This window comes from Nerophis lumbriciformis, linkage group LG03 (genome assembly GCF_033978685.3).
Source record: "Nerophis lumbriciformis linkage group LG03, RoL_Nlum_v2.1, whole genome shotgun sequence".
NCBI classification, from domain to species: Eukaryota; Metazoa; Chordata; class Actinopteri; order Syngnathiformes; family Syngnathidae; genus Nerophis; species Nerophis lumbriciformis.
This window is the reverse complement of record NC_084550.2, coordinates 3,628,395-3,655,610: the sequence shown is the minus strand read 5'-3', so window position 1 is coordinate 3,655,610 and position 27,216 is coordinate 3,628,395. Positions and strand designations below refer to the sequence as shown.

At 40.7% G+C, this 27,216-nt stretch overlaps 1 protein-coding gene across 1 annotated transcript in view; it reads right to left on the bottom strand.

Annotated features, from left to right (window-relative positions):
- Positions 1-27,216, bottom strand: part of LOC133577913 (uncharacterized) — a 42,903-nt gene that overhangs the window by 10,791 nt on the left and 4,896 nt on the right. The window contains exons 3-10 of the mRNA XM_061932042.1: positions 23,872-23,921; positions 23,637-23,705; positions 18,846-18,911; positions 13,490-13,552; positions 11,149-11,214; positions 5,438-5,503; positions 4,911-4,970; positions 300-2,145 (exon numbers count right to left, since the gene is read on the bottom strand). Of these exons, the coding sequence (XP_061788026.1) occupies positions 300-2,145; positions 4,911-4,970; positions 5,438-5,503; positions 11,149-11,214; positions 13,490-13,552; positions 18,846-18,911; positions 23,637-23,705; positions 23,872-23,921 (2,286 nt within the window). The remainder of the gene's footprint in view (positions 1-299; positions 2,146-4,910; positions 4,971-5,437; positions 5,504-11,148; positions 11,215-13,489; positions 13,553-18,845; positions 18,912-23,636; positions 23,706-23,871; positions 23,922-27,216) is intronic.

The window sequence follows — 27,216 nt, the reverse complement described above, 5'->3', positions numbered from 1 at the left end:
ATCAAATATTACACTAAGAAAAATATTTTTGGTGGAAGATTTTGCAAATTTGGTAAATAAATAACCCAAAAATTTATATTTTGTTGTTTTCTTACCGAAAATGAACCGAACCGTGACCTCTAAACCGAGGTACGTACCGAACCAAAATTTTTGTGTACCGTTACACCCCTATAACACATACCTACCGCAAAGCAAAAATGACATCTGTGAGGCTGGCGTTCAAAGAGAAAAAGACACCTGTTCTTGTCCCCAGCTTCTACGCTACACTATAATTGCACAATATTGATGTCTCGTTTTACCTTCAGAGTCCAGGCCAACGTCTTTTAGCTCCAGGCTGAGGTTCTCCCGCAGGCTCTTCACACAATTGACGGGGCCCAATATTTGCTCCGCCTCCTGTGCGTTCAGGTTGATGAGATGCAACATGGCGGCGTGGTGCTTGCGGATTTTGATGGACGAGAGCTTGTCGGGGTCCTTGGCGCCGCTGTCTTTGGCGAACACCAGGATGCATCTGGAGGCCCTGTAGGCTGAGAGTGTGTGCGGGCGGCCGAACAAATAAGGGTTTTTGGCGGGGACGCCGCAAACCTTGCGGACACTTGCGAGGAGTTCCAGCGTCGCTAGGAAGGATGATTTCAATATGACCGGCACCATCCTGCCGCTTGTGGCGCGTATTTCGATTCTAGTCAAGACCCGGCACATGCTCCTCTCCAGCTCGCACACGGATATGTCCAAGTTGTCCTGCGGGTTGGGCTTCTTACAGGACTTCAAAGCCGTGAGGGGCATCAGGGACACTTCGGGGCTTTGTCTCCTGTTGAAAAGCACGATCCGGGCCAGAATGACCCGGGCCAGGGCGCCGTAAGTTTCCGCAGAAGGCGCCGCCCGCAGTTTCTTCTCAGCAAGAATGTGGACTTTCTCCACGTGGAAGTTGAGTTGCTTCACAGCTTGAACGTCGGGCACCTTCTGCTTTGAGATACTTTTGGTTTTCCGAAGCTCCAACAGCGCGCCAGAAGAAATCATCTTGTTCCATTCCTTCCTGTACACGACCAGGAAGTCGTTGGTTGACTCCACCAGGCTGGCGTCGCCAAATTTGAGCGCTCTCTCCTGGACGATGAGGCAGACCTTCTGGAGGGAGTAGCCCAGCTTGATGGCCAGCGAGGGCGTGCAGTAGGTCTTGCTGGCCGGGTCGTGGCCGGCCAGGACGTTGACGGCCGACACCACGTGCTGGAAGTTGTCAGGGAGGAAGAAATCCTCCAGCTTCTTCAGCGGGGTGTTTTTCCAGGCCTCCAGCACCAGCCTGGCCATCTGGCGGAGGTTCTGCCGCATGTACTCCTGCCTCTTGGGGGCGGGGCCGTAATGCTTGAACATGTCCTCGCCGTACTGCAGCATGACGGGCTCGGTCAGGATCAGGCGCGTCACGTCGTCGTAGTTCATCTGCGACAGGACAGCCCGGAAGCCGAGGCTGATGCCGAGGTCTCCGATGGCTTGCAGGGCGCACCGCGTCTCCACGCGTTCCTGCCGTATCCGCGCCTCGTTGTCCTTCTTCTTCCTCTCCGGACATCGCCTCATGTGGCAGGTTAAGCTTTTCTTCCTAAAAAGGCCTCGACAGTGGAGGCAGTGGAGAAAGTCCTGGGCTTTCCCCGTTATGCGGGGTCTCTTTCGGGGCGCCAGCTGCCCCTCGCCCGTCTTTAACACGTGCTTATTGTGCACAAAGTTCCCCTCGTTCATCAATCGGTTCCATGCCTTCTGCCGTTCCCGGGTGCCTTTGGGTAACTGTATGGCCGCGGCGACTTCTGCTCTGTGGCTGTGAGCTCTCTGCAGGTGCCTGGCCATCTTGAACACGGCCTTGGCACAAAACAAGCAGTGGTTCCTGCGGTAAACACGCTTTCTGCTCTCTTTCATGGCGCGCACCTTCACGTTTTTCAGCAGAGTCCAGTCCGGTTTGGCCACTTCCTTTCGAGCCTTGCGAGATCTCAGGGGAGACTTGTCCTTCCTTCGGGACACAGGGGAGTCTGGGCTGCGACATAATTCATCCGAAGAGGAGAAGGAGTCATTATCCTTGCCGGGGTCATAAAGAGCGTCTGAAATGTCGTCGTCGCTCGGGAAGGAATCGGGAGGGCCTTCGTTTGACGAGTCAGACAAGTGACGCTCCTGCATTAAGACATAAGTGTTAGCAGTGATGTTGTCGGATGGGAAATGAGAAATTATAGCACTAAAAGTTTAGACTTATAGTATTTTGAGGAGAATTATTGTACAGACCCGATTTAATACCGGGATTTAATAACCCGATAATTATGCATACCTGCCAACTTTTGAAATCAGAAAAACCTAGTAGCCAGGGTCCAGGGGCCGCAGGCCCCGGTGGGGGGGTTCAGGCTTCGCCCCCCGACGCAAAATGATTGATTGCATTCAGACAGGTTAAAATGTTGCTAAAACCATCACTTTTCTATCAGTCACAGTGACTTTTCAAAACAAAAATATTACAGCAAAAATCATATGGGTTGATTGACATGTTTATTCTGTAAGCTAACTTCAATAGTTTGAAATTATTTTGACAGTTAATGCCAGTTATCCTGTCAAACTTTCACAAGACTTCAATTTGTTAATTGAAAGTATAAGGCTGAAGCTTAGAGGTGACAGAGCTTTCGCCGTTGCTGCTCCCAAGCTCTGGAACGACCTACCCCTGAGTGTTAGACAAGCCTCCTCTCTTCCTGTTTTTAAATCTCTCTTAAAAACATACTTTTATTCCATGGCTTTTAACACTGAGTGATATCCATCCTGCAATGGCGCCCCATAATACACCTGCTGTGATCCTGTTTTTATGTTTTTATGTTTTTATTAATTCTATTTTATTTATTTATTTTTTATCGTGTTCTGTTTGTGTTGTGTTGTGTTTGCTCGGTACTCGTTTTATCTTTTAACCTGCTCATTGTACAGCACTTTGGCTACCCCTGTGGTAAATTTTAAATGTGCTCTATAAATAAAGTTGATTTGATTTGATTTGATTTAAACAGTATAAACACTTTTTACAGTAAACAAATGGTAAAACAGTACTAAACAATTCCATTAAAAAAAAAAATTGGTGTCATTATTAACTTTCTGTCCAAGCTTGTATAATCTACTGCCTTGTTCAATTGCAAAAAAATATTCTGTGCCTAAAATTCACATTTCTATCACAATTATCATACTGTAAACATGGTAAGCTAACTTCATTAAAATTAATAGTCCTGTCAATAGCATGGAATTACAATTCAAATGTAGTTTTTTTGTAAGCCTTTCAAAAGAATTCAAAATATGAAAAATTAATTGAAGCCATCAGACACTTGAAAAGTGGCACATCACATCTCTAATGTAATCATTTTAACTTTTCAACAGAAATAGCACTGCAAAAATATTAAGGACATACTTCTGTATTTTGGTAGTTATGCTGTCAACATTTAACAAGATTTCTTCAACTTGGACTTGAAAGCATAAATAGTATAAACACTTTTAACAGTATAACATTACTAAACAATTCCAATAGATAACATTGGTGTCATTACCTCTTTGTTTGCTCAATTATTGCCTCCGTAAATAAAACTTCGGCATTTATCACATCCAAAGAATCTGTTTGGGCGACGAAAAACGTTGAAAGTTTTCCACTTGTACCGAAATCTGTTACCCATCGGAATTTGTAACTCCAGGGGGCGATGTTCCCATGGCGTTTGTTTGATGGTTAAACGGCAAGCCCAAAGAGGAGGAGAAGAAGAACGCTTGCGTAAATGGCGTAAACTATCCTTAATGCTGAAACGTCAGTTGTCAGAATTTCAGCATTAATAAATTACACATATTCTGGAAATCAATGACTTGCTTTCATTATAGTATGAGTCCATTGTATCAGCTGTTGATTCTCTCTCACACATACATTTTCCGGATTAAAAGCTATCATGGAATGAAACGTCAGTTGTCAGAATTTCAGCATTAATAAATTACACATATTCTGGAAATCAATGACTTACTTTCATTATAGTATGAGTCCATTGTTGTTATTAATGCTGAAATTCTGACAACTGACGTTTCAGCATTAAGGATAGTTTACGCCATTTACGCAAGCGTTCTTCTTCTCCTCCTCTTTGGGCTTGCCGTTCAACCATCAAACAAACGTCATGGGAACATCGCCCCCTGGAGTTACAAATTCCGATGGGTAACAGATTTCGGTACAACAACGGCATTAGACTTGTGTTTTTTTGTCCCAACGTGGTCTTTTACAACGCTAATTCCTCCGTGTCCGATCGAAAAAATCTTGTCTGCACAAGGTGCAATTCGCGTAGTTTTCACCCTTTTTGGAACGGATAATTATTCCCGGATAGGCTTTTGAATATTCTTCACGGAATGACTGCAGTTTTCTTTTCGGTTTAAGACTCGTTTGCGATTTTTCTCCGGCTGATTCCATGATCGTTCGCTCGTTTGGAAACAATGGCAACTGGTGCCTCGTGCTTTGCAGCGGTGCTATAAATAGCCTCGCGCATGGCATTTGGAATGGCTCGTTGGAAGTTACGGGAAGCAGTGTCGATTGTCATTGTTGTTACGTGCTTTCGTGAATAAAACTTAAAAAAAAATTTTTTTTTTAATTAATGAAAAAACGTATTTTTTATCACTGCAACCGTAACCCGGAATAGGTTGATGAAAACCGTTCTAATTACGGGAAAACCGGAGTAGTTGGCAGGTATGTGTTAGTCGCCTACCGCGAGAAGGTTTTTACTATTTGGAAAGCACAAAAAAAAGACATTTGTGTTCTTGCCTTATTTAGGGTTGTTTTGCTTTCATGTTTGTGGCGTGTACAAAATACTGTTGACAGTGAAACAACATTTGCAGTGGTATTTGACCTTTTCACAGATAGGTTTGTTGGTAATGTTGTTGCGTGCTTCTGAACTTGCCTTAGTTTTCGAGTGTGGCGATGTTCTTCCCTTTTTTTTTTCTCGAGACAGCGATTTCAGCTAGAAAGAAGTAAAACCAAGAGCGATCTTAAGCTTTCTGCATTAGTGTGTTTTTTTTCTGCATGTGTTCACAGATAAATACTTGTGTACTCCATATCAATGTACTCCAAGTGCCGTGTAAATATTACAAGTTGTCATTAATGTGCCTGTTACAGATTACAGCATGTATATAAAACATTGTTTTTTTGTTTTTTAAGAGCACTTCAAAGGCAAAATATGTTAATCCCCATGACCTGCCTCTTGCAGTTTTTTTTACAATACAGAATGCACAAAAAATAATTCTTGTCTCACATAGGGATTGTGAATGGTGAGTACATTTCCAAAATGTATACAGTAGCATATAGCTTGTGGGTTGTTTTGCTTTCATGTTTGCAGCATGTACAGAATTAATGTTAACAGTAAAACAACAACATTTGCAGTGGTACTTGACTTTTTCAAAGTTATACGTTGCATGTTCCTGAACTTGCCTTAGTATTGGAGTGTGGTGATGTTCCGCCATTGTCGTCATCCTCTATTGGAGCCAGCCATTCCATCTAGAGAGGAGGAAACCAAGAAGCACCATGAGCTTTCTGCGTCAGTGTTTTTCCACATTTATTCACAAATAAATACATAAATGTAAGGGCTGTAAATCTTTGGGCACCATGGAGTCTCGATTCAAAATCAATACGTTTTAGAGATGCGCGGTTTGCGGGCACAACCGCGGAGTCCGCGGATTATCCGCGGATCGGGCGGATGAAATTAAAAAAAATTAGATTTTATCCGCGGGTCGGGTCGGGCGGTTGAAATAAAAAAAAATTTGATTTGAAATAGATTCAGGCGGGTGGCAGTTAAACCAATTCGGCCATATATATACATAGTTAAATGTTGTTACCCACATACGAAAAACGAGCAGGCACCTGCAGCATATGCCACAACAGAAGAAAAAAAAGAAAAGAGATGGACACTTTTAAGGAGCGGAGAAGGGACGCCTCGCCGGGGTCCGGGACCGAGGCCCCTTCCCCAGAGAGGGCCCCACCGGGAGCCGTAGCTGAGGCGATCCGCGAGAAGGGCCCGACGCACGTGCAGGGTCACCACCGCGCCCACCGCACCGACACCCCGCCTCGTCCGCCTTCGCCGCGGCCGGCGTCACGCGCAGCAGGTAAGCAGCTTACCTGCCCGCCACCCCCGTGGCCGGGGGCTCGTGACAGGGGTCACTCCGCGCGCGCAGCTTACCTGCCCGCCACCCCTGTTGCCGGGGGCGCGTAACAGGGGTCACCAGAGGTGTGGACTCGAGTCACATGACTTGGACTCGAGTCAGACTCGAGTCATGAATTTGATGACTTTAGACTCGACTTGACAAAATGTAGAAAGACTTGCAACTCGACTTAGACTTTAACATCAATGACTTGTGACTTCACTTGGACTTGAGCCTTTTGAATTGACATGACTTGACATGACTTGCTACTTTCCCCAAAACCCAAAGATGAAAAAGTTATTCGGGAGCGCTCCGTATTTTTCATTGTGTACTTGTCTATCAGCGTTGCGTGTGTCAGCTGGTGTGCTCTCAGTACAACAGCCAATCAAATTAGATCTACTTTGTTTTCATCACACAGCATTCATCCAATCAAATTGCAGGACAACCAACGAAGAAGACATGTCCAAACCACACGCCAGTGAACAAAAAATGATACCTAAAATAATTTTGTTTGGGTATAAAAATTACGAGGTGGTCAACACAAAACGGTTTGCAGTATGCAACACATGCGGTTCGAAAATTACTGATGGAGAGGCAACAACTTCCAACTTCGTCCGGCATTTGAAGTTGCACAAAGAACGGTAAGTTTTGAATGTAACATAACGTTTATTGGCTAAGTAACGTGACTTTTATTTGCTGTGTAGTTAAATCAGTGAGGCTGTAAACTCACTGCTAACGTTATAACGTTATTGCAAACACGGGAAGCTCTTGCAGTTCACTACCTTATTCATACTTTTTGTTCAGTGATTTTTTTAAGCAGGGTTACGTTAGTCAATATATCACACGTAACGTTAGACGGCGGTCAGCAGCACCGCGTATTTTAGCCACCTAAAAAAAAGACAAAAATAATAAAATAAAGGTCAGTTAAAATGTATACTATATTATGAATATGTGTACCGTTTTAGCTAGCTTTCTGACATACTGTTGGTTGTTTACCTTAGTGGTCCCCAACCACCGGGCCGCAGCCCGGTACTGGTCCGTGGATCGATTGGTATCGGGCCGCACAAGAAATTTTTTTTTTTTTTTTTTTTTTAAATTAAATCAACATAAAAAACACAAGATACATTTACAAGTAGTGCACCAACCCAAAAAAACTCTCTCCCCCTTTTGTTCTGGGCATTGAACATGAAGACTCTTCCTTCACTGTTCCGAGTGGCCATGAGAGTCTTGGCAGTGCCTGCCTCCAGTGCTCCAGTGGAGCGAGTTTTCAGCCACGGTGGCATCATACTACGCCCATCGTGCACAAATGACTGACAGACTCTTGGCTAATTTGGTCTTTTGCAAATGCAATGCAGCATAGGGCCCTGACATATAAAAAGTACAACTTTTTTGTTATGTTCACGTATATGTCATGTTTTTTCAATGTTAACACTTTTGTACAAATAAGTACATTTGCACTTTATTTTTCAATGTGTTTGTTCTGTAAAGGAATGAGTTAATGTTTAAAATGACTGGTTAATAGTGCTATTATAAAGTGCAATGTCAGCACAATTTTCTTTCCTGCAATTTAAAATGCACTTGTTTTAATAAATAAATACAGCGTTTGAAAAGCATACACAATCTGTGTTAATATATTAGTCTGTGGTTAAAAGGACTTGAAAGGACTCGAAACTCAAAATGCAGGACTTAGGACTTGACTTGAGACTTTCCAGTCTTGACTTTGGACTTGACTCGGGACTTGCCTGTCTTGACTCGGGACTTGACTCGGACTTGAGGGCAAAGACTTGAGACTTACTTGTGACTTGCAAAACAATGACTTGGTCCCACCTCTGGGGGTCACTCCGCGCGCAGTGCGTTCACGAAAGGGGTGGGGCTCACCCTGGTTGATATAGACAGCAGGACGGTGGCCATGGAAGTCGGAACCCGCTAAGGAGTGTGTAACAACCCACCTGCCGAATCAACTAGCCCTGAAAATGGATGGCGCTGGAGCGTCGGGCCCATACCCGGCCGTCGCCGGCAGCGAGACGCGCTTGGAGGTGCGCTCAGCGCGGCTCCCATATGATTGCGCACTGGTGTGCGTCTGGGTCATGACAGCGTGGCACGCGAATGTCTGTGCTGCATTGGATCAGTCTCCTTTAACAGGCAAAAGCTTTATAACCTCACTAATGCCTTGCATCGTCTATATTAGATATATAACAACGGGTGCGGTTCTGATCAAATGTTACATCGGGTGGATGGCGGATGGTTGACGACTTTCTGATGCGGTTGCGGATGGAATAATTGCCTATCCGCGCATCTCTAATACGTTTTAATAAAATTGGGTGCCAGTTATATGATTAATTACATTACTCCATAAAATAGACAACAGCTGTGATACATTTCTATTATTACGGAAAATAAAACTGGTTTTGTTTAAAAAAAAAATTCTCCCCAGACATTTAATAAAGTCAAATACAAAAAAGGCAGCAACAAGATAAGTATAACAAACTTCTCTTGTCTAAAATAAATCTGTACGTCAGATGTGGGCATCTACATCAACTATATGATTTGCAGACCGTTTCCGCGGGCTGGATAAAGCCTGCCAACGTCCAAAATCCGTCCCGCGGGAAGTCCCAAGTTTAATGTTAATATTTGCTTACATGTCCCTTGGCAAGTTTTACTGCAATAAGGCGCTTTTGGTAGCCATCCACAAGCTTCTGCTTGAATGTTTGACCACACCTCTTGACAAAATTGGTGCATTTCAGCTAATTGTGTTGCTTTTATGACATGGACTTGTTTCTACAGCATTGTCCACACTCAGGACTTTGGGAAGGCCATTCTAAAACCTTCATTCTAGCTTTACCACTTTTGAGGTGTGTTTGGGGTCATTGTCCTGTTGGAACACCCAACTGCGCCCAAGACCCAACCTCCGGGCTGATGATTTTAGCTTGTCCTGAAGAATTTGGAGGTAATCCTCCTTTTTCATTGTCCCATTTACTCTCTGTAAAGCAGCAGTTCCATTGGCAGCAAAACAGGCCCAGAGCATAATACTACCACCACCATGCTTGACGGTAGGTTTGGTGTTCCTGGGATTAAAGGCCTCACCTTTTCTCCTCCAAACATGTTGCTGGGTATTGTACCCAAACAGCTACATTTTTTGTCAAAAAGTTTGGGGACCCCTGGTTTAATGGATACAATAAAACACAATTAAGCATACAAAGTCAACTTGTTTTTCCACTCTACCAGTACTTTACACTAGGGATGTCCGGACGCCGATATTTGCCAAAAAATGCGTATCGGCAAGGCATGGGAAAATGCCGATCCAGATCCAGTTTCAAAAAAAACGCAGCTCCGTGTTTTCCAACGCACCGATTTAAATAATACATTCCACTTTTCTGCTGCTCCCTATAATTTCCGTTCCGCATTTCCCAGCACACCTTCAACACATCCACAGGTCTGTGGATTCTCACGCAGTTGCTTTTAGCTGCTGGCATTACACGACTGGCTCTTCTCACTCTTTTCTGTGTCTCCCTCTCACAGACAGCAAGCGCACCTTCTTACACACGTCACATACTGTCACGTCATACGTCACATACGTATACGTCCTCCCCCAGCAGAGAGGTAGCAGCATGGCTAACGTTAGCTGTGATGCTAGCGCAGCCGTGTGACCAACGTTCTCTCTAAGGTGCGCGCTTGTGCAATTGCGCACTGCTCAAACGTCCTCTGCGCAAAGCAATTATATGCCACGCACAAAATCAAATAAAAAAATAAGCGCATAACAATTTTCGACACACGGACACGACAGAGAAAACCGTTTTCGTCATCATTGTTCAAATATTGTAAAGTCTGTCGAGACGCTTATCTCCGTTCGGTGCCACACGTCCACACCATCAAAATGCCGAGGCAAAAGTTTCCAGATCAACACCGTATGAAAATATTAGTGATTCTTTTAGTTGTGATTTCCTTCTCTGCATGAAAGTTTAAAAGTAGCATATATTAATGCAGTATGAAGAAGAATGTTTTAATGTAGACATGCAAGCCTTGAAAGAAAATGTTGAAAATCAAGACTACATTTCCTGCAAATGGGTGCATTTCTACCCTATATTTTAACTTTAGATTTATTCTCATATCAAACTCTTTTGGCTGTCTTTTTGACACTTACATCCACACCCTGGATTATAAATAATGTAAATAATTCAATGTGATTATCTTGTGTGATGACTGTATTATGATGATAGTATATATCTGATAGTATATATCTGTATCATGAATCAATTTAAGTGGACCCCGACTTAAACAAGTTGAAAAACTTATTGGGGTGTTACCATTTAGTGGTCAGTTGTACGGAATATGTACTTCACTGTGCAACCTACTAATAAAAGTCTCAATCAATCAATCAAAACACATAGAATCATCATACTGCTGTGATTATATGCATCAAGTGTTCATTCAAGGCTGAGGCAAAATATCGAGATATATATTGTGTATCGCAATATGGCCTTAAAATATCGCAATATTAAAAAAAGGCCATATCGCCCATCCCTAGTTCAATGATGCCATTTCTGTTTGTCATGTATAATTTTGTCTATTTTGTGTTTATCCTTGAATAAACAGGTCAGTTTCTTGTTAGCAACCATTGTGTATTATTCAAACTCCCCTAATTCAGCTGGCTAGTTGTTATCAAGAGTACTAAAACCCTTTTCAACATGATTCTGACAACTAAGTAGGCTAAATAACTTTAAACTTTAATACATGCTCGGATAGGCCAGTATCGGTCAGTATCGGTATCGGTCAGTATCGGTATCGGATGTGCAAAAACCTGGATCGGGACATCCCTACTTTACACTGCTTAATGCTATATGACTCATAGCACAGATGATATAGTATACAGCTTGTGGGTTGTTTGGATTACATGTTTTTGGCAGGTTCACAATTAATATTAACAGTAAAATAACAGTTGCAGTGGTACTTGACTTATTCAAAGTTATATCAGTGGGTGGTGATGTAGTGTGTTCTTGAACTTGCCTGAGTATTCGAGCGTGGAGATGCTTTGCCATTGTCGTTACCGTCTTTTGGAGGCAGTGATTCCTTCTAGATTGGAGGGAACCAAGAGGGATGTTAATATCTAACATATACATATTAATTTGCTCCATGCAATGTCCTAATTTCACATTAGAGGTCTACCGTAAACGCATTATAGGAAGTAGTAAAAATCATTTTCAAGACAAAGTAAGTTTATACCTTTTATTATGATAACCATAATTTAGAATGATTAGAAAAGCAGCTTCCACCCTATACTACGCATCAACCGCAGTGCCAACGTGTAGCTCCTTGATGAGACCAGAGCTGTGTGTATAGAAAGAGTATGTACAACTCGGTTTCAAAGTTGGTAGCAAACATGGCGCCCTATAATCACATGAGGGGCTTTTGACCAGTAATTTAGGAGATCCTCTGGCCATACTCTCTCTCATTGGTCTCTGATAGGGCGCCATAATTGCGACCAACTTTGAAACCGAGTTGGCCATACTCTCTCGGACGAGACCACAGTGCCTCCATGTAAATCCGCCACCTCCGTGTCGTTACCAGAGGTGGGTAGAGTAGCCAGAAATTGTACTCAAGTAAGAGTACTGTTACTTTAGAGATTTATTACTCAAGTAAAAGTAAGGAGTAGTCACCCAAATATTTACTTGAGTAAAAGTAAAAAGTATGTTGTGAAAAAACTACTCAAGTACTGAGTAACTGATGAGTAACATATACACACACACACACACACACATATATATTATATATATATATATATATATATATATATATATATATACACACACACACACACACATATATATATATATATATATATATATACATACATTGATATATACAGTATATAATTTATATTTATTTATTTTGCCGTTTTTGTTTACATGTTAAAGGTGTTTTAATGAATATACATGCATGTTTAACACATATAGATTCCTTTCTTTCATGAAGACAAGAATATAAGTTGGTGTATTACCTGATTCTGATGACTTGCATTGATTGTAATCAGACAGTAGTGATGATAACGTCCACGTTTTCAAATGGAGGAGAAAAAAAGTTCCTCCTTTCTGTCTAATACCACATGAAAGTGGTTGGTTTTTGGCTTCTCATTTGTCCAGCTTACATATTCGTTTTTATACACTTTACAAGAAATACATTGGCGGCAAACTCCGTAGCTTGCTCGCTTGCTAGCTTGTTTGCGCTGGCTTTCGGAGACTCTTATTTTGAAAGCGCAGGCGCGATGGAGCGGCACTTTTATTGTGAAGACAGGAACTGTGCAGTCAGTCTTTAGGCTTTTGACGGGATGTACGGTTGAAATAAAAAAGGGTATTTTTTCCGTCACACTTTTGATTGATTGATTGGAACTTTTATTAGTAGATTGCACAGTACAGTACATATTCCGTACAATTGACCACTAAATGGTAAGACCCGAATACGTTTTTCAACTTGTTTAAGTCAGGTCATGTGACCCCTGGCTCTGTTTGATTGGTCCAACGTCACCAGTGACTGCATCTGATTGGTGGAACGGAGTGAACGTCACCAGTGACTGTATTTGTTGAAACGCAGGCACTATGAAGGTCTGTCTGACAGACCAAAACAAACAAAGCGTGCATTAACAGATCGATAAAAATTAGTAGCGAGTAGCGAGCTGAATGTAGATAAAAGTAGCGGAGTAAAAGTAGCGTTTCTTCTCTATAAATATACTCAAGTAAAAGTAAAAGTATGTTGCATTAAAACTACTCTTAGAAGTACAATTTATCCCAAAAGTTACTCAAGTAGATGTAACGGAGTAAATGTAGCGCGTTACTACCCACCTCTGGTCGTTACCAAGTTCACATGGTGAAGGTCCGTGAGGAAAATGTGACTGGCGCATTACGGCGGTGTAAACATAGTATGATCACTGATCTTGCAGTGCAAACAGGGAGGCTGCCTATCTTTACATGGTGGAAGGAGTTTGGCACACAGTCTTTTGGGCGGTTCTCTGCAGCTCTCAAGGTTCATGGGGGATGACCAGTGTTTGACTACGGTGTTAACACGGTCTTTGGCGGAACACGCCGAATTGCCATCTAAACCAGTAATGTGTGAACGCCTCTTTAGTGGCCTATTGCTAGCAGTTTTTTTACTATTTAGAATGTACAAAAAAAGAGAAAGTCATGTAGAGATTTTGAAGACAGTCAATGATACGCTGCTTAATTACTATGACTCATAGCAAAGACGATATAGCTTATAGCATGTACACAATTAATATTAACAGTTAAATAATGTTTGCAGTAGTACTTGGCTTATTCATCACTGTATCAGTTGGTAGTGCTGTTCCTGAACTTGCCTGAGTCTTCGAGCGTGGCGATGTTCTGCCATTGTCAATGTCTTCTGGAGGGAGCGATTCCAGCTAGATAGGAAAGAACAAAAAGGGATCTTAGGCTCTCTGCATCAGTGTTTGTCCCCATGTATTTACATACCAATTTTATTCTGTCACCATTTCAGTCAGGTTTTCGTAGAAATCACAGTACTGTTACTGCTGCTATGAAGTTTATAAATGATGTAACTGAAGCTCTTGACAAGAAGCAGTGCTGTCTGTCCCTCTTTATTGACTTTTCAAAGGCATTTGATACTGTTGATCATGTCATTTTAATCAAACGTCTTTCAGCTATTGGTTTTTCTCAGCAAGCAGTTGGATGGTTTGCAAATTACCTCACAAGTAGAACTCAGGCTGTTCAGATAGAAGGTTCCTCCTCGGACGTACTGCAAGTGAAAAAGGGTGTCCCTCAAGGTTCTGTGTTGGGCCCCTTATTATTCACTATTTACATAAATAATCTTGGACAGAATATTCCGAACTCAACTTTCCATTTCTATGCTGATGATACTGTCATATACTGCACAGCACCCACTCTTGCTGAGGCTTTTAAATATCTACAACATGCATTTGACAGAGTACAAGAACAACTTTGCTATCTTCAACTGGTTTTAAATGCAGAGAAAACAAAGTGTATGCTCTTTACCACATCAAAAACTGTAAGATGATCACTGTGTGAGAACATTTTAACAAGAAATGGGCAACAAATTATGTTAGTATCTGCTTTTAAATATTTAGGATTTTTAATTGATGACCACTTGAGTTTTAAGGAGCACATTCAGTATGTTTTTTTTGTTTTTTTAATGTAACCTTGCTGCTGCCCTCTTGGCCAGGTCTCCCTTGGAAAAGAGATCTTTGATCTCGATGGGATTTTACCTGGTTAAATAAAGGCTAATAAATAAACATGTATATACACATGTATATGTGAAGTGAATTATATTTATATAGCGCTTTTTCTCTAGTGACTCAAAGCGCTTTTTACATAGTGAAAGCCAATATCTAAGTTACATTTAAACCAGTGTGAGTGGCACTGGGAGAAGGTGGGTGAAGTGTCTTGCCCAAGGACACAACGGTAGTGACGAGGATGGCGAAAGCGGGGCTCGAACCTGGAACCCTCAAGTTGCTGGCACGGCCACTCTACCAACCGAGCTATACCGCCCCATGTATATCTTCATGTACTCTATGTGGTGTCCTAATTTTGTCATTAGATGTCCACTGCAAATACATTATGGGATGTGGTCAAAGACACAAGACATGCGAGCATACAATTAATACAGAGACTCGGGCTGCCACCATCGATTATTTTACTCATCGAGTAATCTATCGATTAGTTTAATTAACAGAGTAATCCAGGGGTGCTCATTACGTCGATCGCGAGCTACCGGTCGATCTCGGAGGGTGTGTCAGTCGATCACCAGCCAGGCATTAAAAAAATAGTCCTAAAAATGAGCGATCATAAATCTTGACTATGACGTCACTTTCGTCACTTGATTGACATTCACGGCACCCGAGGGTCTTCTGAGATGACGCTGGCTGCTGCCAGCTCATTAAAATTACTGACTGGAAGGCGAGAATCACTTTATTTCAACAGACTCTGGCGCCGTACCTGTCGTCAAAACTCCAAAGACCGACTGCACAGTTGCACAATAAAAGCTCTGCTTCATCCTGATTGCGCTACCAAAATAAGAGTCTCAGAAAGCTGGCGTGCACAAGCTAGCAAGCTACGGAGTTTGCCGACAATGTATTTCTTGTAAAGTGTATACAAAGGAGTACGGAAGCTGGACAAATAAGATGCCAAAAACCAACCACTTTCATGTGGTATTGGACAGAAAGGAGGACTTTTTTTCTCCTCCATTCGAAAATGCGGACGTTATCATCACCACTGTCTGATTCCAATCAATGCAAGTCATCACAATCAGGTAATACACCAACTTATATTCTTGTCTTCATGAAAGAAAGGAATCTATATGTGTTAAACATGCTTGTATTATCTTTAACCACCTTTAACTTGTTAACAATATTAACTATATGTGTTAAACATGCTTGTATTATCTTTAACCACCTTTAAGTTGTTAACAATATTAACTATGTGTTAAACATGCTTGTATTATCTTTAAACACCTTTAACTTATTAACAATATTAACTATATGTGTTAAACATGCTTGTATTATCTTTAACCACCTTTAAGTTGTTAACAATATTAACTATATGTGTTAAACATGCTTGTTTTATCTTTAACCACCTTTAAGTTGTTAACAATATTAACTATTTGTGTTAAACATGCTTGTATTATTTTTAACCACCTTTAACTTGTTAACAATATTAACTATATGTGTTAAACATGCTTGCATTATCTTTAAACACCTTTAACTTGTTAACAATATTAACTATATGTATTAAACATACTTGTATTATCATTAAACACCTTTAATGTATTAACAATATTAACTATATGTGCTAAACATGCTTGCATTATCTTTAAACACCTTTAACTTGTTAACAATATTAACGATATGTATTAAACATACTTGTATTATCATTAAACACCTTTAATGTATTAACAATATTAACTATATGTGTTAAACATGCTTGCATTATCATTAAACACCTTTAACTTGTTAACAAAAACATATATTTCATAAATAAGTAAATATAAATTATATATATGAATGAGGTAGATCCCCACGACTTGATCAATTGAAAAGTAACTCGCCTGCAGAAAAAGTGTGAGCACCCCTGGAGTAATCCAATAAAACACACTTTATAGCATCTATGCGTATTCTAAGGTAAACTCAGCAGGCACAAGACTTTAAAACAACGTTGGGAACTTGTTGAATTAGGTCCTGACATTGAGCACCTCAAACATAACGTTGAAACATGCTTTTTGACGACGTTTTAATCAACGTCGGGTTCTGACATTGATTTGACCGTTGAATTTTGGTAATTTCCCAACCAATATTCGACAACACAAATACAATGCTGAAACAACATACTTTTTGATGACATTTATTCAATGTCAGGTTGTGACGTCGATTTCACCTTTGAAATTTGGTCATTTCCCAACCAACAACGTGGACCTAATTATAATAATTCATATCACAGTGAAATTCACTATTCTGAGTCATTTTCCAACCTTCTACAAGTTATATATACTATATTATATACACACACACATATACACACATTTATATACATACATATATATATATATATATATATATATATATATATATATATATACACAGTGTTTCCCACACATTCATTTATTTGTGGCGGCCCGCCACGAAAGAATTACGTCCGCCACAAATGGATTTTTCGGCTTTTGACTCGCTCGACCGCTCATAAAAGCAATGGGACTCTGTCTGTGAATGTACCTTGTAGTTACAACTCCGGTGCAGTAGGTGGCAGTAGCCTACTATGCATTGTAACTCCGCCAATAGCACTTAATTCACCTGGTGGGCCAGAAGAAGAAGAAGAAGACGACGACGACGATGACGAAGTAAAAGAACGGACCGACCGGATCAAAATACGAGGGTAATATAGGTTATAGGTAGATAGGTTATAGCTGCATCGCTCGCGGCTCGTCATATATTTAACGTTAATCCGCGATTTCACCGAGCGTTTCACTGACGGTGAGCAGCCTGACGCTGCTTCATTAACACCGCCGCTGTTTGACTCGGGGGCCGGGGCAGACGCACGTAGTAACAGTCACCTGTTTTCATACCGACGAGCTAACGTGTCCAGGTTATAACCCTGTTGTCAATAAACACACATGGACTGAAGCTAAATTGTCCACTGTCCACTGCAGCATGTGAATGCAATGAAAAGAATAAAATCTGAGCCAACCAGCTGTTAAAATGTTGTCCATGTTAATGTTTTGGCCATTAAAGGCCCTTCATTTCAAGATTTCAACTGTGATCGGGCTTTAAACAGGTGGCTGACCTGTTCAGATGGGTGTAACTGCTACTGGTCAAATAATGTGAAAAAGCATTTAATTTTACATGTATGCAATGCCATTTAAATGTAATTATAGATAATAATAATAATAATAATAATAAATACTTTGTAGTGTTGTAAATAGTCAACGGGAAGGATTTTAGTAAGATATAAACCATGAGCACTACACAGCCAGAAAAAAACCTACGCAGGACAAGTAAAAATATCGGGGCAAGTAGATTTGAGAAGTCGGGCAAGTAGAAAAAAACCTTAACGTTGAACCCTGCATGTGTTGAGCTGCTGCCGCTTAAGGTTAGACGGCACTGTACATAGAGCGGTTCTGCTCGTTAGTAATACACTCTAATGTTGGATGTTCACTCCTTCACACAGATGAGTATAGAAAAATATTTTCAACGGCCGAAAAGGGCTCGACTTGGAGAGGAGGTAGGCCTACAGTCCGGACCACAGGTGCGACCTGTTCAGCAGCAGCAGGAGGAGGAGGAGGAGGTTGACTGACTGTGGCAGGACACCTCTGCCTCTGTTTCACTTCATGTTGCTGGTAAATAATATGGTTGTAGTAGTAGGCTAAAGTTAAATTATTTAGTATTCACTAATTAAAGGGGCAGAGCTTTAAGAGACATTTTAGCTTTTATATTTTATAAGATATATTTTTTGTAAGAACCACAATTAATAAATATATTTCAGTGAATCACTAATTGTTCAAATCTGTATATAAATATGTACATAAAGTGTTGTAATTATATTCCAACTCCGCGTTCTTCTTGGTCATCGCCGCTGCCGCCGCCACCCCCCGCCCCTCGACCACACCACCACAAATAGATGCCTGTCCTGTGGGAAACACTGTAGATGTATATATATTTATAATATATATACAAAGCTTCTTTTACTCTAAATTTATGTAACTGAATTTTTTGCTTTTGAATTTGGTGAACTGAATTTTTTTCCTTTTACATCAAATTATGCTGACAAATTCATTGAAAAAATAGTTCAGTGTTTTCAAATTCAGTGTCACAATAACTCAGTGTCACGTGACTTCAAACTTGACACCTCATTGGCTGGTTCTGAAACAGGATCGATTGCTTCAGTCTTAATTTACCGGAAGTGAGTGTTGCTTTTTGAAGCAGCAAATGTTTCAGCACTGATTTTTTGTAAACTTAATTTTTATACACAAAATGTAAAAACACTGAATTTTTATACACTGATTTTTAAAACATAGATTTTTTTTTACACTGAATTTTAAAACTTGTCAGCATAAAATTCAGTTCACAAAATTTAAACGCAAAAAATTCAGTTACCGTACATAAATTCAGTGTCAAAATAATATTTCTTAATAAAGACACAAAATAACCTCCATTGTGTTCCTGAACTAACCTGAGTATTGTGGCGTGGTGATGTTCCACAATTGTCGTCGTCATCTTCTGCAGGCAGCGATTCCAGCTAGATAGGAGAGAACCAAGAGTGATCTTAAGCTTTCGGCATCAGTGTTTGTCCCCGTGTATTGACAAATAAATACATACGTGTATATCTTAGACTACGTTCACACTCAGAATTGCACTGTTCACACTGACATGAAAAAATACGATACAAGTCGCATATGGGCAAAAATAATCGGAATTGACCTGCAGTTTGAACGAAGCCTTAATGTACGCCATGTGGTGTCATAATTTTGTCATGAGATGTTTACTGTAAATACATTATGGGATGTAGTCAAAATGGTTGCAGACATCAACTTAAAATGTTCATTTACCGTATTTTTCGGACTATAAGTCGCAGTTTTTTATCATAGTTTGGCCGGGGGTGCGACTTATACTCAGGAGCGACTTATGTGTGAAATGATTAACACATTATAATATTATTGATCTCATTCACATAAGAGACTAGACGTATAAGATTTCATGGGATTTAGCGATTAGGAGTGACAGATAGTTTGGTAAACGTATAGCATGTTCTATATGTTATAGTTATTTGAATGACTCTTACCATAATATGTTACGTTAACATACCAGTTGGTTATTTATGTCTCATATAACGTACACTTATTCAGCCTGTTGTTCACTATTCTTGATTTATTTTAAATTGCTTTTCAAATGTCTATTCTTGGTGTTGGCTTTTATCAAATAAATTTCCCCAAAAAATGCGACTTATATATGTGTTTTTCCTTCTTTATTGTGCATTTTCAGCCGGTGCGACTTATAGTCCGAAAAATACGGTACTTGGTTTTATTTTTTTCATAACACTTTACTGTATTTGTGTAAGTGGGTGTGTGTGTGTGTGTGTATATATACACACAGGTAAAAGCCAGTAAATTAGAATATTTTGAAAAACTTGATTTATTTCAGTAATTGCATTCAAAAGGTGTAACTTGTACATTATATTTATTCATTGCACACAGACTGATGCATTCAAATGTTTATTTCATTTAATTTTGATGATTTGAAGTGGCAACAAATGAAAATCCAAAATTCCGTGTGTCACAAAATTTGAATATTGTGTAAGGCTAATACAAAAAAGGGATTTTTAGAAATGTTGGCCAACTGAAAAGTATGAAAATGAAAAATATGAGCATGTACAATACTCAATACTTGGTTGGAGCTCCTTTTGCCTCAATTACTGCGTTAATGCGGCATGGCATGGAGTCGATGAGTTTCTGGCACTGCTCAGGTGTTATGAGAACCCAGGTTGCTCTGATAGTGGCTTTCAACTCTTCTGCGTTTTTGGGTCTGGCATTCTGCATCTTCCTTTTCACAATACCCCACAGATTTTCTATGGGGCTAAGGTCAGGGGAGTTGGCGGGCCAATTTAGAACAGAAATACCATGGTCCGTAAACCAGGCACGGGTAGATTTTGCGCTGTGTGCAAGCGCCAGGTCCTGTTGGAACTTGAAATCTCCATCTCCATAGAGCAGGTCAGCAGCAGGAAGCATGAAGTGCTCTAAAACTTGCTGGTAGACGGCTGCGTTGACCCTGGATCTCAGGAAACAGAGTGGACCGACACCAGCAGATGACATGGCACCCCAAACCATCACTGATGGTGGAAACTTTACACTAGACTTCAGGCAACGTGGATCCTGTGCCTCTCCTGTCTTCCTCCAGACTCTGGGACCTCGATTTCCAAAGGAAATGCAAAATTTGCTTTCGTCAGAAAACATGACTTTGGACCACTCAGCAGCAGTCCAGCTGGTGTCGGTCCACTCTGTTTCCTGAGATCCAGGGTCAACGCAGCCGTCTACCAGCAAGTTTTAGAGCACTTCATGCTTCCTGCTGCTGACCTGCTCTATGGAGATGGAGATTTCAAGTTCCAACAGGACTTGGCGCCTGCACACAGCGCAAAAATCTACCCGTGCCTGGTTTACGGACCATGGTATTTCTGTTCTAAATTGGCCCGCCAACTCCCCTGACCTTAGCCCCATAGAAAATCTGTGGGGTATTGTGAAAAGGAAGATGCAGAATGCCAGACCCAAAAACGCAGAAGAGTTGAAGGCCACTATCAGAGCAACCTGGGCTCTCATAACACCTGAGCAGTGCCAGAAACTCATCGACTCCATGCCACGCCGCATTAACGCAGTAATTGAGGCAAAAGGAGCTCCAACCAAGTATTGAGTATTGTACATGCTCATATTTTTCATTTTCATACTTTTCAGTTGGCCAACATTTCTAAAAATCCCTTTTTTGTATTAGCCTTAAGTAATATTCTAATTTTGTGACACACGGAATTTTGGATTTTCATTTGTTGCCACTTCAAATCATCAAAATTAAATGAAATAAACATTTGAATGCATCAGTCTGTGTGCAATGAATAAATATAATGTACAAGTTACACCTTTTGAATGCAATTACTGAAATAAATCAAGTTTTTCAAAATATTCTAATTTACTGGCTTTTACCTGTATATATATATATATATATATATATATATATATATATATGTTTATATATACTTTTTTTCTCCACTAATTGTTAAGATTAGTCGTATTTAAATGTGTCTTCTTATTGTCTCCTTCCCTCTGTTTGTGGTGTTTTGTGGGCATTTGCATTGCCAACATTTCAACATATACTGCTGTATACATGTTGTAAAAATGGAAAATCCTAAATAAATCTTAAATGTAAACAGACATGCTAGCATACATTTATGGGCGGCAGCTATGGATTATTTTAGTCATCGAGTAATCTATCAATTAGTTTTTTTATTTATTAATTAAATAAAACACTCTGTATAGCCTCCATGTGTATTTTAGGGAAAATAATAGTTTACATAAAAAAATGTTCGGCTTGCCATGATTTCCATTCTTATTTTTATTCTAATAAATGCACATCATTAAAATTGTACTTTTAAAGTGTGTTAATACAAATTTTTAAAAAGACATTGCTAGGCAGATGCTCGTTTTTCCCCCAACATTTTTTACCTGAGGGTTTTGCTGAATTCATAATCTAAACGGGGAGTACAAGATTCGTGCTGAAAGATACAACCATCCCATTGGTCAGCATCCCAGTACAAGCGGACATTGTAAGCGACTTGTTTCGTACTGAGCATTAGTGCTACATGATAGCTTAATGTTTTACTATAGTTGAATGTGCTAAGCTTCTAAAACTTGTAACTCATCTCCCTTACATTCAGGATCAAAAATGTAAGGTTCTGGCCATGATTAGTACCGGTAGTACCGTATTTTCCGCACTATTAGCCGCACCTAAAAACCACAAATTTACTCAAAAGCTGACAGTGCGGCTTATAACCCGGTGCGCTTTATATATGGATTAATATTAAGATTCATATTCATAAAGTTTCGGTCTCGCTACTACGGTAAACAGCCGCCATCTTTTTTCCCCGTAGAAGAGGAAGTGCTTCTTCTTCTACGCAAGCAACCGCCAAGGTAAGCACCCGCCCCCATAGAACAGGAAGCGCTTCTTCTTCTACTGTAAGCAACCACCCGCCCGCGTAGAAGAAGAAGAAGAAGCGCGCGGATATTACATTTCATTTCCTTTGTGTGTTTACATCTGTAAAGACCACAAAATGGCTCCTACTAAGCGACAGGTTTCCGGTTCATGAAAAGACGCAATCTCTCCATCCGCACACGGACTACTATTTCACAGCAACTGCCTAAAGACTTTCAAGAAAAGCTGGCTACTTTCCGTGCATATTGTAAAAACAAGATAGCTGAAAAAAAGATCCGGCCAGAGAACATTATCAACATGGACGAGGTTCCACTGACTTTTGATATTCCTGTGAACCGCACTGTGGATACAACGGGAGCACGTACGGTGAATATTCGCACCACAGGGAATGAGAAGTCATCCTTCACTGCTTGCCATGCTAATGGCCAGAAACTTCCACCCATGGTGATATTCAAAAGGAAGACCTTGCCAAAAGAGACCTTTCCAGCCGGCGTCATCATAAAAGCTAACTCGAAGGGATGGATGGATGAAGAAAAGATGAGCGAGTGGTTAAGGTAAGTTTACGCGAAGAGGCCGGGTGGCTTTTTTCACGCAGCTCCGTCCATGTTGATATACGACTCCATGCGCGCCCACATCACGCTGGTTTTTAATATATTATTAAAGTTTGACTGACCTATCTGACTGTTTTTTTGACATTCCTTTAGCGCAGTTAGATGCGGCTTATAACACGGGGCGGCTTATAGGTGGACAAAGTTTTGAAATATGCCGTTCATTGAAGGCGCGGCTTATAACCCAGGGCGGCTTATGGTGCGGAAAATACGGTAATTGTTGTTGTTGATGCAAGTAGCGTTCGTTGCTGTGAAATCAACAGCTAATACTGTAAATATTACCTTGAATGTGCCTGTTACAAACAGTATATACTTACAGTATGTATATGAAAAGTTGTTGGTGTTTTTTGGGTGATTCTTTAGAAGGCATTACTGGTGAAATAGGTAAATTCCCAGTTTAAAATGCAGGTAGCACTTTTGGCTGCATCTTGCGAGCAGTTTTTGTTTTGTCTCATAAGGATTGTGAATGATAGGCAATTTTTTTAAAGTAAAAGTCTAATTCCTCTTTGAAGACGGTGCATGATATGCTGCTTACTGCTATGTCTCATAACAGCAATGACACATTTTCATTGGTGTGTGTGCAGCTGTTGATGAGTTTTTCCACAATCTGACAAAAACAAAACATTCACATTAATGTACAAGTTTTCTGAGGTTCAAACACTCACCAGTTTGTTCATCGCTGACAGCTGTTTGAGTAAAAATGAACGCTGAAGTAAAATCGAAGAACGGCTTGTCTAAAAAAAAAAAATTGGAAACATGATTTATTGTTTTTGATGACTACAACTAATGAGATCCAACACAAGAACTGAGTCAGAAACATCAGCTGATATTAATTATATTGTGCAAGTAGATATGCTACAAAACAACAAGGAGTGCAGACGGAAGTCTTCTTAGTCTCACCGGTGTTAAATTTGTTCCGTCTTTATCAGGATGAGCAGAGTTACTTGAGGCTGCAGAGGAAAACACAAATTGTGATATCCACATCCAACAACAACCATGTGAACTACCAATATTAATGCGCTATTATAACGCATTCTATGTACGGATTATCCCTAAAGACAGAATTGGAAGAATACCAAGCCACCTACAAGCAAGGACTAATCATAGATCTTGTCAAGGGACATTACAATATAAAATACTTTTGAAAATATTTTAGAGGAGGGTTGTGTGATGTGGCCTAAAATATATATTGCAATATATATTGTAGCCATACTGTACATACATACACACACATATACCTATATATATATATATATATATATATATATATATAATATATATATATATATATATATTTATATATTAGAGATGCGCGGTTTGCGGGCACAACCGCGGAGTTCGCGGATTATCCGCGGAGTCCGCGGATTATCTGCGGATCGGGCGGATGAAATTAAAAAAAATTAGATTTTATCCGCGGGTCGGGTCGGGCGGTTGAAATTAAAAAAAATTAGATTTTAAATAGATTCAGGCGGGTGGCAGTTAAACCAATTGGGAAATATATATACATAGTTAAATGTTGTTACCCACATACAAAAAACGAGCAGGCACCTGCAGCATATGCCACAACAGAAGAAAAAAAAAAAAAGAGATGGACACTTTTACGGAGCGGAGAAGGGACGCCTCGCCGGGGTCCGGGACCGAGGCCCCTTCCCCCGAGAGGGCCCCACCGGGAGCCGTAGCTGAGGCGATCCGCGAGAAGGGCCCGACGCACGTCCAGGGTCACCACCGCGCCCACCGCACCGACACCCCGCCTCGTCCGCCTTCGCCGCGGCCGGCGTCACGCGCAGCAGGTAAGCAGCTTACCTGCCCGCCACCCCCGTGGCCGGGGGCTCGTAACAGGGGTCACTCCACGCGCTCCCCCGCGCAGCTTACCTGCCCGCCACCCCCGTTGCCGGGGGCGCGTAACAGGGGTCACTCCGCGCGCAGTGCGCTCACGAAAGGGGTGGGGCTCACCCTGGTTGATATAGACAGCAGGACGGTGGCCATGGAAGTCGGAACCCGCTAAGGAGTGTGTAACAACCCACCTGCCGAATCAACTAGCCCTGAAAATGGATGGCGCTGGAGCGTCGGGCCCATACCCGGCCGTCGCCGGCAGCGAGACGCGCTTGGAGGTGCGCTCAGCGCGGCTCCCATATGATTGCGCACTGGTGTGCGTCTGGGCCGTGACAGCGTGGCACGCGAATGTCTGTGCTGCATTGGATCAGTCTCCTTTCTTTAACAGGAAAAAGCTTTATAACCTCACTAATGCCGTGCATCGTCTATATTAGATATATAACAACGGGCGGGTGCGGTTCTGATTAAATGTTAGATCGGGTGGATGGCGGATGGTTGACGACTTTCTGATGCGGTTGCGGATGAAATAATTGCCTATCCGCGCATCTCTAATACACACACACACACACACACACACACACACACACACACACACACACACACACACACACACACACACACACACACACACACACACACAGTATTATTCGGACTATAAGTCGCAGTTTTTTTCATAGTTTGGCCGGGGGTGCGACTTATACTCAGGAGCGACTTATGTGTGAAATGATGAACACATTATAATATTATTGATCTCATTCACGTAAGAGACTAGACGTATAAGATTTCATGGGATTTAGCGATTAGGAGTGACAGATTGTTTGGTAAACGTATAGCATGTTCTATATGTTATAGTTATTTGAATGACTCTTACCATAATATGTTACGTTAACATACCAGTTGGTTATTTATGCCTCATATAACGTACACTTATTCAGCCTGTTGTTCACTATTCTTTATTTGTTTTAAATTGCCTTTCAAATGTCTATTCTTGCTGTTGGCTTTTATCAAATACATTTCCCCAAAAGATGCGACTTATATATGTTTTTTTTCCTTCTTTATTATGCATTTTCGGCCGGTGCGACTTATACTCCGGAGCGACTTATACTCCGAAAAATACAGTATTGACTCTGATTAAAATCATTTTGCCCATAAAGTTCTCCTGTGTCCAGAAACGTATTTTCTGAGTTTGTGATATCCACATCCACATTACTGAGTGTCCAATAATTTTAGTGGACAATAAATCTACACTGTTCTACAAGCTGTACACTGACTACTCTAAAAGCATGCCAGTGCCTCCCACAGGACTGCATTCTATGTGACAGTGGGTATGCACCACAGTCTAATTTGCATAACTGGCCAGGATGCTAGTGCATGTGATTTTTATGGACACTGAGGGAGAAAAAGCAAAACTAATACGAAAAAATTCACCTTTATCCGTCATTTGAGTTTCGCCTATTAGTCTCCATTCCCAAATAAAAAATTTTATATCTTTAAGATGGAAAGTGTAGCTGCCATTATAGAATAGAAATTTTTCTAATGACCGTAAGTCTTGAACTATACAAAGTATTTCAATGGTTGTAATCTGTGCTTTTGCATGATATTTTAGTGACTAGTGTTGTCCTGATACCAATATTATTTCGATACTTTTCTAAATAAAGGGGACCAGAAAAAATTGCATTTTTGGCTTTATTTTAACAAAAAAATCTTAGGGTGCGGCGGACCGGTACTTTTCAGAGGCGGTATGGTACCGAATATGATTGATTAGTATCGCGGTACTATACTAATACCCGTATACCGTACAACCCTACTAGTTACTATGGTAATCTACGTCACAGCAGGTCAGACGAGGCACCAAGCAGTGTGGGTGTGGCTTGATTGTAAAATATGTCGATTGAGAGGGGGTGTGACGTTCATATGTTCTCAATATTCAGGGTTTTATCGTTCATAGAAAAAAAATTTTAATTCCATTCCGTTTTTAAGACATTTTTAGCATTCAATCAGACTTTATTGTGAGGTTTTGCATTAGTTTTCCTAAAAAATAGATATACCGGCCCCCAGACACATTTTTATCCTCTAAATTTGGCCCCCCGAGTCAAAATAATTGCCCAGGCCTGTCCTATAGTATTGTCCCTCGACAAGATAGAATTAATGCTTGTTGAAATTTGAGATACAAGCAGAGGTGGGTAGTAACGCGCTACATTTACTCCGTTACATCTACTTGAGTAACTTTTGGGATAAATTGTACTTCTAAGAGTAGTTTTAATGCAACATACTTTTACTTTTACTTGAGTATATTTATAGAGAAGAAACGCTACTTTTACTTCGCTCCATTTATCTACATTCAGCTCGCTACTCGCTACTGATTTTTATCGATCTATTAATGCACGCTTTGTTTGTTTTGGTTTGTCAGAC